Raw genomic sequence first — 15,077 nt, forward strand, 5'->3', positions numbered from 1 at the left:
CGCAGAGACCGGGCAGTGCAGCCAGCTCACCTGGCTCGTGTGCCCACGGAGGCCCAGACTGGGGATTAGCTTCCCTACTCAGTACCTGCTATGTTAGAGCTGTGGAGTAATCCAATAAGCAAGCCAGCAAACAAGTCCTTATTAAGAGGACTTTCAAATTAGTGGTTAACCAAAACAAAACAGTCACTTCCCTGCAGTAGTAAAATAAATGTACCCTGCTATTTATGTAAAAAACAGGCTACCCTTCCAGTATGACTGTCATAAGTGGCCTTCTGGGGACATTCTACATTCTTTCAGTATATAGTTCTGAGGTTATTTTTTATGCACGTGTGTGTCTTCAGTAAACATTTATTGTCTCCTGTGTATTGAGCACTATGCAGACCCGCAGGAAAGAGTTGATGAAGCTACACTGACCCATCATCATCACCCTAAGTCCGTAGTTTACGTTAGGTAGGGTTCACTCTTGGTGTGCATTCTATGGGTGTGGACAAATGTATAATGACATATCCATCATTACATCGCACAGTGTGTTTTTACTGCCCTTAAAACCCTCTGTGCTCTATTTATTCCCTTCTCCCCACTCCAGCAACCCCTGGAAACCACCAATTTGTTTACTTTCTCCATAGGTTTGCCTTCTCCAGCATGTCACATAGTTGGAATCATACAGTATGTGGCCTTTTCAGACTGGCTTCTTTCACTTAGTAATATGCATTGGAGTTTCCTCTGTGTCTTTTGTTGTGGCTTGATAGCTCACTTTTCAGTGTTGTGGTTGCATATAATTTAAAGCCGACCCATGGGTCCTGCCAATGCTTTTAGATATACCTGGGCTCTTCAATCAAACTGTTCCTGGTGTGCTGTCCACGATGCAGGTTTTCATCTCATTCTTCCTAATATAGAGGATAATGTAGTCATGAATGCTTACCACTGGTGTGACTCTTGTCACAAACACATTGTTAGCAGGGGCTCGTATGCAGCTCCCATGTCTGGACAGGGGATGGGGATGAGAAATGTCATCCTACCTAGTTAGCATGCTTCCTAAAATCTCTTTCGTATTAGAAATGGGATTGGTTAGCATTGTAATTTTCCTGCCTTCATGAGTCAACTCAATGTGACTTTGAAATAAAATGGTTCTGCACAGATACCTTACAGCCTATGTGGGCTGCTGAGTTAGGGGTGTCTTGGTCCCCTAGCCCTCAAAGGGGCAGGTCTGGAAGACTCTCAGAGTCCACAAGCAACTGGCGTCAGCAGTGACACCTGTTTCTTTGACAGATGGAAAGGAGATAATAGGTAAAAGAAATGGCTGAAAGTGGGATTTTTGAATCACCTGTGTTACCCTGATACCTTTAATGGCTTTACATGCATTAATTTGCTTAACCCTCACAATAACTCTGTTTGGCAGGTGAGGAAACCAAGGTACCGAGAGTGTAAACACCACATCCAAGGTCATCTCACTAGAAAGTGGTACAGGCAAGAATGAGATGAGACCCTGGCAGTCCAGCTTCGGAATCCCTGCTTCTCACCACCATGCTGGACTGGCTCTCATAAAAAGCCCTTGTCCATCTCTACGAGGACTGTTCAGCTAATACCCCTGCATTCGTGAAGCTGTTGCCTATAGCGTGATGCTTGCTTTTGACTCCCTAATATAGGAAATTTAAATGTTGTTTATGCAATCATAAGCAGGCTGTCATAAGTAGATACTATCAAGGTACAAGCTCTTAACATAAATGGAAAATTAATCTTGGAAATAAGAGTAAAACCAGATAGTTAAATGTATGGTTCTTCCAAACCACATATTAACTGGGGTCAAGTGTAGTTGTAGTACATGGACTTAGCATTAGCATGAGAATGGCCTCACAGAAGTGCCTAATTCTTGATTTCAAATCAAGCATTGGTGCTTTGTGCTTCATTTTTCTGAAAACCTGATTGCATGATACTTCTGAAGACACAGCAAGAATATTGCACAAGAGCCCTGCTTTCTCTGCTCAGTTGTGTTTTGGTTAGCCTGGTGTGAGTTCTGGCCAGGCTTCCCTGACTGGGAATTGCAGCCATGACAATTAGGAGCGGTAGGTTCGTGAAGAGGCCTGGAGAACGTTCCACAGAGGCCATGCTGCCTGCGTGCTGCCTGGAGGCCTGCGGCCCCACAGCTGTAGTCAGCTGTGCTGTTAGTCAGCAGGAACAATTCAGGTATTAGTTTCCTTGACAGTATTAGGGAAAAAGGCAGGAAAGCTGTTATAGATGGATAGTAATTACATGAAATAATGTCATATCCCTTGTAAAAATTTCCATTTGCTTTGTATACCCATTTTAATTTTGGAACTATATATATAACCCATTTGAGCATCATTATATTGGATTAATAGTTATTATGGATATACTTGTGTATCCCCCTCAAGTATTGCACTTTTTTGTAGTCTTTTTTATTTATTTTATTTTTTTATTAATCAGTTGATTTTTATTAACCAGTTGGAAATGAAAAATTTCCCCTGAAACTTCTCCTTGGTTTCTGGGCGGCAGTATTAAAACTCTCAGAAGGACCATTTCTTGTTCCTTTTTAATTCCAATCCATCAGGTATGGGTACTTTTTAAACGTTAAGAGAGGGTGACATGGTGCCATTTTACCTCTAAAGGAAGGCAAGAGTGGCCAGCACCTTGGAGAGGTGCTTATCTCTTCCAGGACCCATAACAAACAGTTTATGGGCTGCCACAAGTCCTCAGGCTGCAGTGTGAGGGGCATAGGGCTGGGTGATATTTCCAGATTTTGTCAAGGTAGTAACCACCGTAAAGGGGAGGAAACTGTTTCTCTACTCGCAGTACTTCTGGCCATCAAATGTGTAGAGGTTTCCCACACAGACCAGTTCTTCAATTCTCCTCATCACCAACTGGATGTCCTACAGTTCAGTTCCATTCTGACACTGTATACCTGGAATTAGTATCAGATTCCGCAGGTTAAGGGCTCAGTCCCACAAAGCTCCCTACCCACCCCCACTTCAGATGCCAATCACAAGTCCCAGGTAGTCACCTGGGCTTCTGATGTAATGGCTATAAATGGAAGGTTACCATGACCCCTCCACCAGTTGGATAATTTGCTACCACTGTTCACAGAACTCAAGTTTACTTACTAGATTATCAGCTTATTATAAAAACATACACCTCAGGAACAGCTAGATGGAAGAGATGCATATGGCAAGGCATGGGAGAGAGGCTGAGAGCTCCTGTGCCCTCTCAGGGCTTTCCACCCTCCCAGCACCTCCACATGTTCAGCAGCCAGGAAGCTCTCTGACCCATCCATATATTAGGATTTTATGAAGGCTTCATTATGTAGTCATGATTGATTAAATCATTGACCATTGGTGACTGGGTCAACCTCCAGCCCCTCTTCTCTCCTCCAAGGTTGGGGTATTGAGATTTTAGGCTCAACCTGAATGACATTCAATTTTTTTTATAAAAAAAATATTTTTAGCCAACAAAGTTTTTATTAGAAGTGTATTTAGAGTTACTGGTGTCATAGTAGAGAGGAACCTGACATTAGGAGAGGTTGGTAACTCCCAGATTGGTGGATTAGGTCCTTTAACAAGAGTTCATTGAATACAAGCCATTTGACGTACATCATGAGGGCTGCAGTCAGTTACACATGGAAGAGTCACCACTATGTGGGTTCCTGCTTAATCAGTGGAGGTGGTGTGGCCCATATCATTGAACTTGAGTTTTGCTGAGTGGCACACGGATTGTGCACAACTCTGCAGCCAGAAAATGATGAAAATAATTGAAACTCGATTGCATTATATTTACAAACTCTTGCAACCCTAAAACATTTTTTTGGGATCATCAGAATTTTAAAATAAAATTAATTATAAAACTTCAATTGATTAGGAAACCTCCATTGGGAATTGTAAGACTTCGCTCTTACTTATTTCAGAAGTTTATTGCTTCTGTTATAAAGTTGACACATTTTTTATTGCAGAACGGCTTTATTTTTAAATCACCTTGTCTCTGTTCATTCCAGTGGACTTCAGTAGTGAAACTGTCAAACTGTAAATGTCCATCCTGGCCTGTTGGGCACATCTTACATTGGTGATATGATTCTGCTCTTTGGCACTCTGTTGGAAATTCAATGTGTTATTTTGGGAAAAGCAGCCAAAAGCTGTTCGCTCCTTGGGTACTGTTTCTGATGGTGACCCCTGACCTTTTATTGCCGGCATTTCATGCCGGCATTTCAAGTCCTTAAACAGTGCTTCTAGGCTCTTCAGCTAGTGATATGTGAATAACCCCTACTTCATAAACTAATAAAATAAATGCTAAAATTTTAAATATTAGGCCATTTTTTAATAAAAACTATCTTTATAATTTAAATCATTATTCCTGTGGCCACTTTGTCAGCTGTCATGGGAATTTTATTGTACCCGTGTAGCACCATGGGACCAGATGTCAAGTGTGATCAACCTGATGAAATATGCTGAAGTGTTTGCAGTTACGCAGCTGCTCTTGGCTCTTTGTTAAAAAAATTAATGTCGTAGTTTAATTCTTAAAAGGTGTCCAACTATACATGTTTATCTAATTATTGCCAAGGTTTCTCTCTCTCTCTTTCTCTTCTCTATTTCTCCCTCCCTCCTTCTTCCCCCGCCCCGCCCCTCTCTCTTCTTTACTGTACCTGTTTTCTTAAAAACCTTTTTTTTTTCCTTAAGGGAAAAACTCTTGTTTTAGAAGTGCTCTCAGAGCCAGAAATCACTGTCATTGACAACATAGAGAGCATTTTTTTCCTTAAGATTTTTATGTTATACATCCCTTTAAGGTACGCCATCACTGAGGTAAAGGGAATGGCTTCTTTCAGGGCCTGGGGTCTCCTCCAAGGCCTGAGCTGGCGGTTCTGTAGCTGCCGGGTGGTCCTCCCAGCTGCTCACCCTCCACTCATTCTTACCTTCCCAGCAAGGACACTCAAGGCTCAAACACTGTGTATTCACTTTTATGCTGGAGTATTCTTTTTTCTCCAAAACTGATTTCTGAACATTGAAAACATTTTGAACATCTTGAACATTTTTTAAAGAGTATAATGACCATCCATGTATCCGATAGTGTGTTCCCACAATTATCAACATCTGTTGTCCTTGTTTTAAACATGTTTCCCTCCATTTTTATGGAAATAAATTTTCTCTATTGCCAAAAAGAAAAAAAAAAAGAAAAAGTGTTCTTCTTCTTCAGCTCAAGTAACTTTTTCCTAGATGGAATTTAGTGGAGCTGTGTTGACATTTTGCTTGTATTGTCCAGGAGGGGTGTTTTTAGTAACGACAACAGTAGTATCTGACATTTATTGAGCAATAATTGTGTGCTAATGGTGTGGAGTATTACCATTGCCACTGCATATAATCCTTGAATGGTCCTGAAGGAGTGCTCTCCTATGCCCATTTTATAGACAGAGAAACTGAAGCTCAGAGGGGTTAAACTTGCCCAAAGTCAACATAGTTAGATGATGGCAGAGCTAGAGTTGTTTGGCTCCATATCCTAAACCCCTCACCACTATCGTATATTACTTACAGAAGTTTGAGCCAGAGGGATGTAATCCAAATATACCCAAACATTAAACCACAAGTCTTTCCAAAAGTATAACATTAGTTCAAGTTTTCTGTTGAGTTTTATTGAAAATGAGAGCAAGTTAAGTGGAATGGTAATTTTTTAAAAGAAGCAGTTTTCTTTAAAGGAATTTTGGGATTAGTAGCTTTTTAATTTTTTTTGTAAATGCATTTGGAATAAAAATTTTAACTCAACAGCTATTAAATATTAAGGTAATTGGAGCCATTTTCCCCTTCATTCATCTCCTCAGGCCCTTTTCAAGGCCTGTGATAGAAGCGCTGTATGAAGTCATTCCACACATGCAGCAGGGGCTCCATTCGTACAGATGTAGTGGGGAGGCCGGGTGGGTGGCTCATCAGTCAACAGGTCTTACAGATTCTGCCTTCCCCTCATCTCTTTGCTCTCTCCTTATCATCCTGCTTTTCTCTTGCCTTTGCCGCGGTGCCAGCTTACACAGAATGAGGGCTCTGGTGGGTGCCAACTACAGGGTTGTCAGGACATCCCTCACCGCTCACTCTGGATGGTGTGACCTCAACCGTACCCTCCTAAAAAAGATCTGGCCATGCTGTTCTCATTGCACAAGCCCTCCATGGCACTTGCTTCTGGAAGAAGTCAAAGTCAGCATGGCGCTCAGTGCTGTCTGCACTTTGCTTGCTGTCTGTTATTACTGCTTTGTTGTTCTCAATTACCTCTGTCTGCCTGCTGCTCCCTGAACATATCCTGGACTCTCCAAATTTGTTTTTCAGCTGCTCCCTGCCTAAGAGTTGCTCCCAATACATACACGCACATTTTGGTGGCTTTATTCATAGCCCTCTCCAGTGGTGATCAGTTTCCTTCTTCCCAGGGGGGAAGTTTGCAGCCTTCTGCTAACCCCACACTGCCACGCCATCCCTTCCTTTCATGTAAAAGGCATCCATCCTTTGAGATTCTCTTACAGGATGATGAAGGACCTTGACACAGACAGGCCTAGTTGATGCCGTTAACCACATGAATGACCCCCGTGGATGTGGATGAGCCACATCATTGAGAATCCACATGGGTTACTATGCGGGATCCTAGCTTAGGCTCAAAGAGCTTTCCCCAAATTCTGGTAGACTCAAGACAGGTAATGTATTGTAGCTGTTAAGAGTGGGGCATGCTGCAGCCAGAGACTGTCTGGGTTTGAATCATGAAGCTACTGCCAAGTAACTGTGTGACTTTGAGCAAGTCATATAATCTCTGTACCTAGTATGTCAGTATTTTTCTCTGAAAAAGGATGATAGAGTCTTACAGGGTTGTCAAATATGTTAAATGCATTAAATCAGGCAGAACTAACAGAAACATACCTGGCACATAGTTAGAATTCCTTAAGTGTTAACTATTAATTAAAGTAATGACTATCCATTGCATGTCACAGATATACTGCTGTGCCGGGGTTAGCGTTATATCACCTGAAACGTTCTACCTCTGAAATATTACATCTCACTCATCAACTGTAGTCAGCATCTTTGCTCTTTAACCTTATTATTCAGACAACACATTTTTTCCCTTGGCTGTTTTCTCCCAGTCTGTTACCCTCCTCCTGACTTCACTTCCTTTTCTTCCCAGCCCACGCCCTATCCGGTCTTCCCATTGATCCATAGCAGCCCCGTACCAGCCACAGGAACTGTTATTCAGAAGTCTCACAGTTAGCAAAATCCATAGGTGACAAGGTCAAAGTCTTACAGGAAATAAGGGATTAGGAGAAAACGAATTTCAAAGTGACACTAAACATGTATCTTAAACCTGGTAGAAGAAGGCATACTCTTCCAAAGCAAACCAGATACATTCATGGTAAAAGTCTGTTCTGATTGGTAGACTTCCCTTGAATGAACGGTCTTCTTCATGTGTTCAGAAAATGTTGTAGCTTCCTATAAGCATTATAATTTGCTGACTTCTTTTTTCAGAAGTTGTCAAACCAGTCTTTGTCAAGGAATTTAATGCTTTTGGCATTTACATTCTTCTTGTGATAGGTTTGAAAGGCTCTTCAAAATGTCTATGTAATCCCTTCTACTTTTTATAATTCATAGAAGTACCTGTTGTATGTTTTAAAGATATGAGTATGTTAACTTGTTGGTACACAAGCATATAAACTCCAAAGTACAGTTTGGAATCCTGGTTGAAGATGGATAGACTTTCATACCCACCTATCTGACAGAACCCCAACCCTGTATCATTCTTATGTCACCCTGTCTCTGTTTCTGTGGCCAAACTGGTGAGCTCGGCAACAGACTCAATTCTATGACTCTCTGGTCCTAAGTGGGCTATGTACCCCCATGCTTTTGGTACAGACAGTTCCCCCTCCTGGGATGCCATTTTTTTGCCTTGTCAGCTTGGTGACTCTAGTCTGCCTTCTAGATTCTGCTCAGTGGCTGATTTTCTCCCCTGAGAGACTGACCCTCTTTCCCGCTTGATCCTGCCCTCTTTGGGGGGCTGCTTCTGTGCACATCTCATCTGTTGTCTGAAAGGCAACATGTCTAATTTATATTTGTAATTCAACAAAGTAGCACACAGTGGGTGTTCAACGTTTGTTGACAGAATGTAGTTCTTTGTTGCTGTCTGTGCAGTGACACTTATCACCATCCATTTAATAGTTACTCATGTATCTGTTTCTATCTAAGATGTTCAGCTTCTTGAGGTCAGAAACTGTACCTCATTCCTCTGAATAGTCCTCAAGTACCTATAATGTTCAGTGCGGAAATCAGTCCTCAACAAATACTTGTTTGTTGACAGAGTTCTTGGACAATTTAGGTGATGCAGGGCTTAGCTCTCCGAGCCGGAAGTGATCATCAGGGGCGTTGTAAAGGTCATGTTCGTAGACTAATCTTCAGGAGTCAAATGTCATTTAACTGTACGCGTATGTCTTTCAGATATAAGTTATGGCAATATCCAGCAATCAATGAATAAATGGTCAGTACATGGAAGTGAAATTTCTACTTCAGAAGAAGACACTGATCATTGAAGTCTGGTATTAGGGCTTGTGCACACCGGGGTATTTGGCCGTCTAAATCCTAAGTGGCTGACTATTTCGGTAGACTACAGGTGATGGGCAAAAGGCTTGTTGACCCAGAAATCTTTCAGTGTGAGGGGAAAGAACTCCAGCGACATAGGGTTGTTGTAATACACTGTTTATACTGTTTTATTTATTTCACTCTTGTTAAACTTTGTAGGTCTGTACTACCTACTAAATAAATACTGAGCCTCATTTCAATACCTGGCCCAGTATAGGTCCAACTTACCTTTACCGTCTTATTTGGAGAGTGTGTGTGTGTGTGTGTGTGTGTGTGTGTGTATACTTGAGTCTCATGAAACTGAACCTGCATTTTTGAACTTAGTCAATCTCGGAAAGTTTTGAGGGTTTGACCTTTGTTAACATCCCATTGAACTTCATTGTGTGAAATGCTGGTATAAAGAAATAATTATTTTTAAATAAGTCATCGGAAATAGCCTACAATTTCTAACAGTCTCTGAGGTCTTCACTGCTACTAAATGTGAGCAGTCTTGCCCCAAAATTGTGGGATTGTGGGATTGCGGTGGTGCTTGAAGTAAATCCTCACATCTGGTTTATGTTTAACTCACTCATGTAAAAAATTTGTTCTCAGTTCTTATATTTTCAGTCTTACATGAGTATGTGGCATTGGGGACAGGGATCATGAAATTAGTATGTGGCATGGCCTTTGCTTTCAAGGGGTTTAAATAATTTTTATTTTATTTTATTAAAGTTTATTGTGGTGACAATTATTAGTAAAGTTACATAGATTTTAGGTGTACAATTCTGTATTGCATCATCTATAAAGCCCATTGTGTGTTCACCACCCAGAGTCAGTTCTCCTTCCATCACCATATATTTGATCCCCTTTACCCTCATTTACCAACCCCTCCCCCCTTACCCTCTGGTAACCACTAAACTATTGTCTGTGTCTATGAGTTTTTGTTTCTCATTGGCTTGTCTTGTTCTTTTGTTTTTGGTTTATATACCACATATCAATGAAATCATATGGTTGGGGTTTAAATCTTAAGGACACATGCGATTCAAATGCTGTTCAGACAAAATAAGTGCTAAGCTGTTTAGTTGGCCATAGGAATACTGGAGTGTCGGAGGGGGGAAAGCCGAGGTGGTCTCAAACAATTGGTGAGGACTTGGGAGAACTGAACCATGTGCTGGGTCTTGGACAGTAAGAAGATTTGAAAAGGGAGAGCAGGGAGACTAAAGAGGGATTAAAAGCATGGAAATTACATGAATTGCTGGTGAATAAACATGGTGTGGGTGACTTGAAGACATCCATTCATTGGCTTCCTCGTCCTAGGAGAGAGCGGCAGAAACTCCTGTGTTTTGCAAAATAGAGCTACTGTCAGTGTAGAACTACACCTCCTATTTTCTCTTCTAATCCTGGGACCTAGAGACATTATCTTGCTGGCTTTTAAAATGTCAAATTCTGTTCGGTTTCTTTGCCATACACACACACACAAAATCAGAAAACTTACGGAGGTTCACGTAATTAAAAGCAAGGACTTTTTGAGGATGAATAAGAAGGTGGGCAGTAAAGAGTGGTCTGGAGTACACAGGCCTGTAGCCGAGATTCAGTGGAATGCTGTTTTCTAATGAATCAGCAGTCAAGCCCATGTCTGCTGGTCATTTTGGTCTGTTTTAAGGGATGTTTTTTGTAGTTCAGTGGATGTTTGCTTAGCCAGGGTTAGTATTCTTTCTGTACTGAGCTATACGGGTATCTCAGCAATAGACTCGGCCTGACTGAGTGTTAGACAGACTTTCTTGATAAGACTTTACTGATATAATCAACAAAAGGCCATAATTTAAGAAATATATACTTAATATTGGTTGTATTTCTCATAGGTGTTTACATTATTATTCATCCCTTTTCATATGTGTAGTAAAACTTTTATCTTTATATTGTGATATCACATTAGTTTTTTTTTTTTAAAGATAGCATACTGTATTTGATTACAGTATCAATAATATTACTCATATTGGAAAAATTTTTCTTCACACTACCAAAGAATGATATATAGCCTCTGGGCGTTGGGGCAGTAAACTGGGCCTGAGTTAGGATGACTTAGTTGCTTCTGACCTGATTCACACCTCAAGAAAGGTTTAGAATTAATGAAGCACTGTTGTGATATCTTAAATGAACTTTGTTTGCCTTCTATATAGTAAGGATCCTTGTTCTAAACTAAATGACGAGTAAATTTGGGTCGCAGCAGATGAAGTTAGTGACTTCCCTTTTTCCCCTGCTGCCACGTGTCCATTTATTCTTAAAAACCGGTCCTTAGTGAGCAACACAAAAGATGGAAGCAGAATTATATTGGCATTCCCATTTTATGTGCTATCTTTCTAAGTGAAAGAGATACACTTTTCGAGTACTTAAAATACTGAAGTAGGACTGGCTTCCTAAGAAGAATAACGAAAGCCATATTGGAATATAAACGAAGAAAGAGTAGCTTTGTTATTGGACAGCTAAGGAGGTGAATGTTCTACTGGTTACAAACCAACACTTTTTTTTTTTTTGACGCTGGTGATGAGGATCGTCTAGCTATGGCATGAAGGAAGCACACGAGAGCTCTGGGGTGATCCCTGGGGTTCCTGTTAGCATGTCCCGCCCGCTTTAGTTTCCTTGGTTCATTATAGGCTAAATGTGAAACGTATAGCTTATTAACTTGGTCTATGCTGTTTCATATGATTGCCTTACTGTGATCCAAGTGACTTTTCTTTCCTTTGTTAAATAAAGCAGTGACTTCAATAGCTTTTAGAAAATGAAGCAAAATAAGAGAAGGCTTAGTCAAATATTCTGCCTGCTCAGAACAGATGCTTTCCAGAGCAGTGTTCCACTTAAGGAAATTTCCTTGGCAGAAACCTCAAGTTTTATGTGTAGAGCAGCGATCCATGGCTTTCTTAGAATTAAAAACACTCATGCATTTTTATTATAACATCTATAAATGTTTATCTTGTTTTAAAGGGCAGACACACAGAATGTTGAGACTTGCTTGGAAGCTGCGAGAGATACCAGTTTCTCAAGATAGAGTTTCCCTCTAAAACGTGAAGACAAAAATCACATTCCCCTTGTGCCTAACTGTCCAAAGTTATGACGTAAGGGCTCATTTTGTTTCAGCTAATTCATGGAATTTCAAGAAGGTGACTTTTCAGTTTTATCATTATAGGAATGTGGTGGTTTTCTTTCTCTAGATTTAAAAGTTTAGAGTTATCTACCTGACTGTGGAATCCATGGCCAGTCTTTCCCTGCTGCTGAGCCGTGGGTTTTATTTGGGGCCCTGAGAGCTCTGTTGGACCCAGTGATGGAGAAAGGGCACCATGTTATTTGTGTCTGTACTTTTTGATTTCCATGGCCTCTGTCCTGGAACATCCATTTTCTCATCCTCATGATTCCCTGTGAAAAAGAATTAAAGCCACTGGAAAAACTCGCCCATATCTATTTAACAATAGTTTCATAGTTATGAATTGATGATATTGGAGGTTCCTTAAGAATAATCACATCAGGAAGGCCAAGACCTATCATAGGATCACATACCATAAAAATCATATTTCAGCACCTTAATTTTGTACACGAGGAAAACATCTACAAAGGAAGTCAGCCTAATGGTTTGTTACTTTCAAAACTATTTCTCTTTCAGAATTTTCTCCAGGTGCAATTACAGTCATTTTTGAGATATTTACATGCAAAAATAAATGTTAAAAAAAACCCACGCATACATGGTTGATGATGGGGGAAAGATGTAACTGTTTTTAAATCTCTATTCAGGGTTGAAATACATGAAAATTGTCATCTAGAAAAAATGGGGGAAAATATCTATTTTAATACCAATTTGAGAAAAATTTAAATATGAAAATTGATTTAAATGTATTTGACCACAATATGATTGCAGCATCTTTATCTTGATGCTCTTTTGTTGGCATTTTTTAGAGTCATTAAAAATATCTCTGAATGACTGGATCTATTCTGTGAAACCAGGAAAGAAATTCATTATGCCTATACTATATTTTTGAGTAAATGTAAGAGTTTATCACTTCAAGCAGTGAAGTGAATTTGGCTTCTGATCTTTGTGAAGTAGAATATCTTTCAAATCATGTTATGGCAATGCTGAGTTTTTCTTTTTTCTTTTTTTTTTCTCTTTCATTGCTTCCTTCTGATGTGGCTGCTGTGTCGAAAACCCTCTCTACTTCTGCTGCTGAAATTTTTTGTTTCCATCATTAAGGAAACCTCCTAAGGTAAGTACTGATAGTGGATTTGTCATTCATAGTGGCTAAGTGTGCAAAAATCCAGGATTTTATCCATCACAGTAACCCATGTGGAACACCTCTCCCCTTGAGAAGAAAGATTGGCATTCTAATGTAAAACTTAAACTGTGAACAAAGAATGTTGGTAATGATATTAAATTAGAATGCTCCTCTATATTTACAAAGCACTTTCATACATTTTGTTCTTGGTATTAATGCTCTGGTCCTGTCAGGTTACTGTTTCGATTTTATTGATGATAAAATGAGGCTCAGAGAGCTGAAATATTAATAACAGGTCTTAATTCACAGACTGGTAAATGGAGGAGCAGGAAATGTACAGTATCACCACCTAGAAAACGGAAGGACAAAAATGGTGACATCATAGAAGGATAGTGTGGTAACTGTGATTATTGTCTGGACCAACCATCTTTTCTGTGTCCTTTTAAGAATAGTTGATATCATCAGAAAAATTCTCCAAACTTTGACATAGTTTCAGCCATCCACCAACTCTTTGTGCTCCACTGGAGTTTCTGGTCAGTCAGAAATTCCACTAATTGGAGTCACCCCCCTTGCTCTGGCCAACCTTCGATGGCATGTTTACCAGTGAGAAACCTAAAAGTTAGAGAACAGGGGGAGAAAAAGAAGGTGAGAAGCAGGGGATCTGAATGACCAACTGCTAAATAATTGAAGGCTGATTTTATTACCAGTGAGCATTTTATTGGGTATCAAAGGGACACTTAGTGCCAGAAGGAAGGAGAAATTTGACAAGCCCGTGATCAGTGATGCTGACTATAGCTTTGGTTTCTGAGATGTGATCATGACAGGCTATATCCACACACATTTTATGGTCAGAATCTAAGACATGTTGGGTAAAGGTAAGGAATCCAGAATAGATTAGGCTTACTTGCCTCTGGGATTAGGAGGGAAAATCTAATTTAGCTTTTAGGATATGGAAACCCACTAAGATGGTAAGTGCTATCCTTTATATTAATGAAGGCAATATAGGAATTGCCCTTAAAACTAAGAGTTTCAACTCCGGCAAGGAAGGCACACATTAAATAAATAATATGAGATCTCTTAAGAAAGAGGAAATATATAATGTTATAGAAGTATAAGCATTGGCATCCTGGCCAAATCTGGGGGATTAGGAGGTTCTCTCTGAGCAATTATAGATGTGGATATAGTCCCTAAGATTTGTAACCAAAAATATGACTTTGCTGTTTTTTGTGAATTCCCCTTATTTATGTGAGTTCCCCTTAAGTAGCTCTTGCTTCCCTTCCTGTTGGTTCCTAGAGATTTCTGAACAGTCAACCTTGTGATAAATATTTAATTCTTTCCCCACAGAAATGAAACCATAATCAATTCCTTATGTGGCTACTTAGTAAAGAAAAAGCACTGAAATGAAAAAGAGGCACAAAAACACATTTTAAAAAGTCACTAATTGCTTTGTATACAGAAATGTTCTGGCTACTTTCTATTCAGAGTATATAGTTTAGTGGTTTCATTAGGTATCCTGCTGATAGTTCCTAAGAAGTGTAGTGAAAATTCAAAATAAAATAAATGCAAAATGATCACATTTAAATATATACAGTGTTTCCCCGAAAATAAGACCGGATCTTATATTAATTTTTGCTCCAAAAGACACATTAGGGCATATGTCTAGGGGATGTCATCCTGAAATATCATTTTGGGGCTTATTTTCCAGTTAGGTCTTATTTTTGGGGAAGCATGGTGTATATATATGTATATATACACACACATATATATGTATGTATGTATATGTGCATGCCCTAAAGCACATCTGGGAAGTATAAAGACTATCTTGAAATCAAGTAAGTTACACAACAGAGTCAAATTGTTTAAAAAGATACTCAAATAGATAAGGCCTTTTCTTGCAGAAACTGGAAGTATTGAAAACAGTGGGAAAGGGAAAAGCGCTTTTAATGATGATTATATAAGAACAAAAGTTTATTGATTTAAAACAATGAGATTTTGACATGAATAATTAACACAAGCATCAGAAAAGATTTGGTGGTTCAGTTTAACAAATAATTATTCATACCTGATCTTAGCATTCTAATGGGGGTTAGGTAAGGAACATATGCACAATATAAAATAGAATCAATCTTGTTAATGGCTACTAGATGCAGAATATTTGTGGAATTCATAGTATGTTCTGACTTCTGCATAACTGAGGACAGATAGGACTGGACAAAATGTTAAAAACGTGTGCTTGAAGCCATTG

At 39.5% G+C, this 15,077-nt stretch overlaps 1 protein-coding gene across 9 annotated transcripts in view; it reads left to right on the plus strand.

The window, feature by feature from the left end:
• KIF13A (kinesin family member 13A) overlaps positions 1-15,077 on the plus strand; it is a 187,102-nt gene that overhangs the window by 59,544 nt on the left and 112,481 nt on the right. For all 9 annotated transcript variants that reach the window (XM_074335179.1, XM_074335181.1, XM_074335182.1 and 6 more), the window contains exon 3: positions 12,811-12,823. In XM_074335179.1, coding sequence (XP_074191280.1) covers positions 12,811-12,823 — 13 coding nt within the window. The remainder of the gene's footprint in view (positions 1-12,810; positions 12,824-15,077) is intronic.

The sequence above is a fragment of the Rhinolophus sinicus genome, linkage group LG06 (assembly GCF_036562045.2).
Source record: "Rhinolophus sinicus isolate RSC01 linkage group LG06, ASM3656204v1, whole genome shotgun sequence".
Taxonomy (NCBI): domain Eukaryota; kingdom Metazoa; phylum Chordata; class Mammalia; order Chiroptera; family Rhinolophidae; genus Rhinolophus; species Rhinolophus sinicus.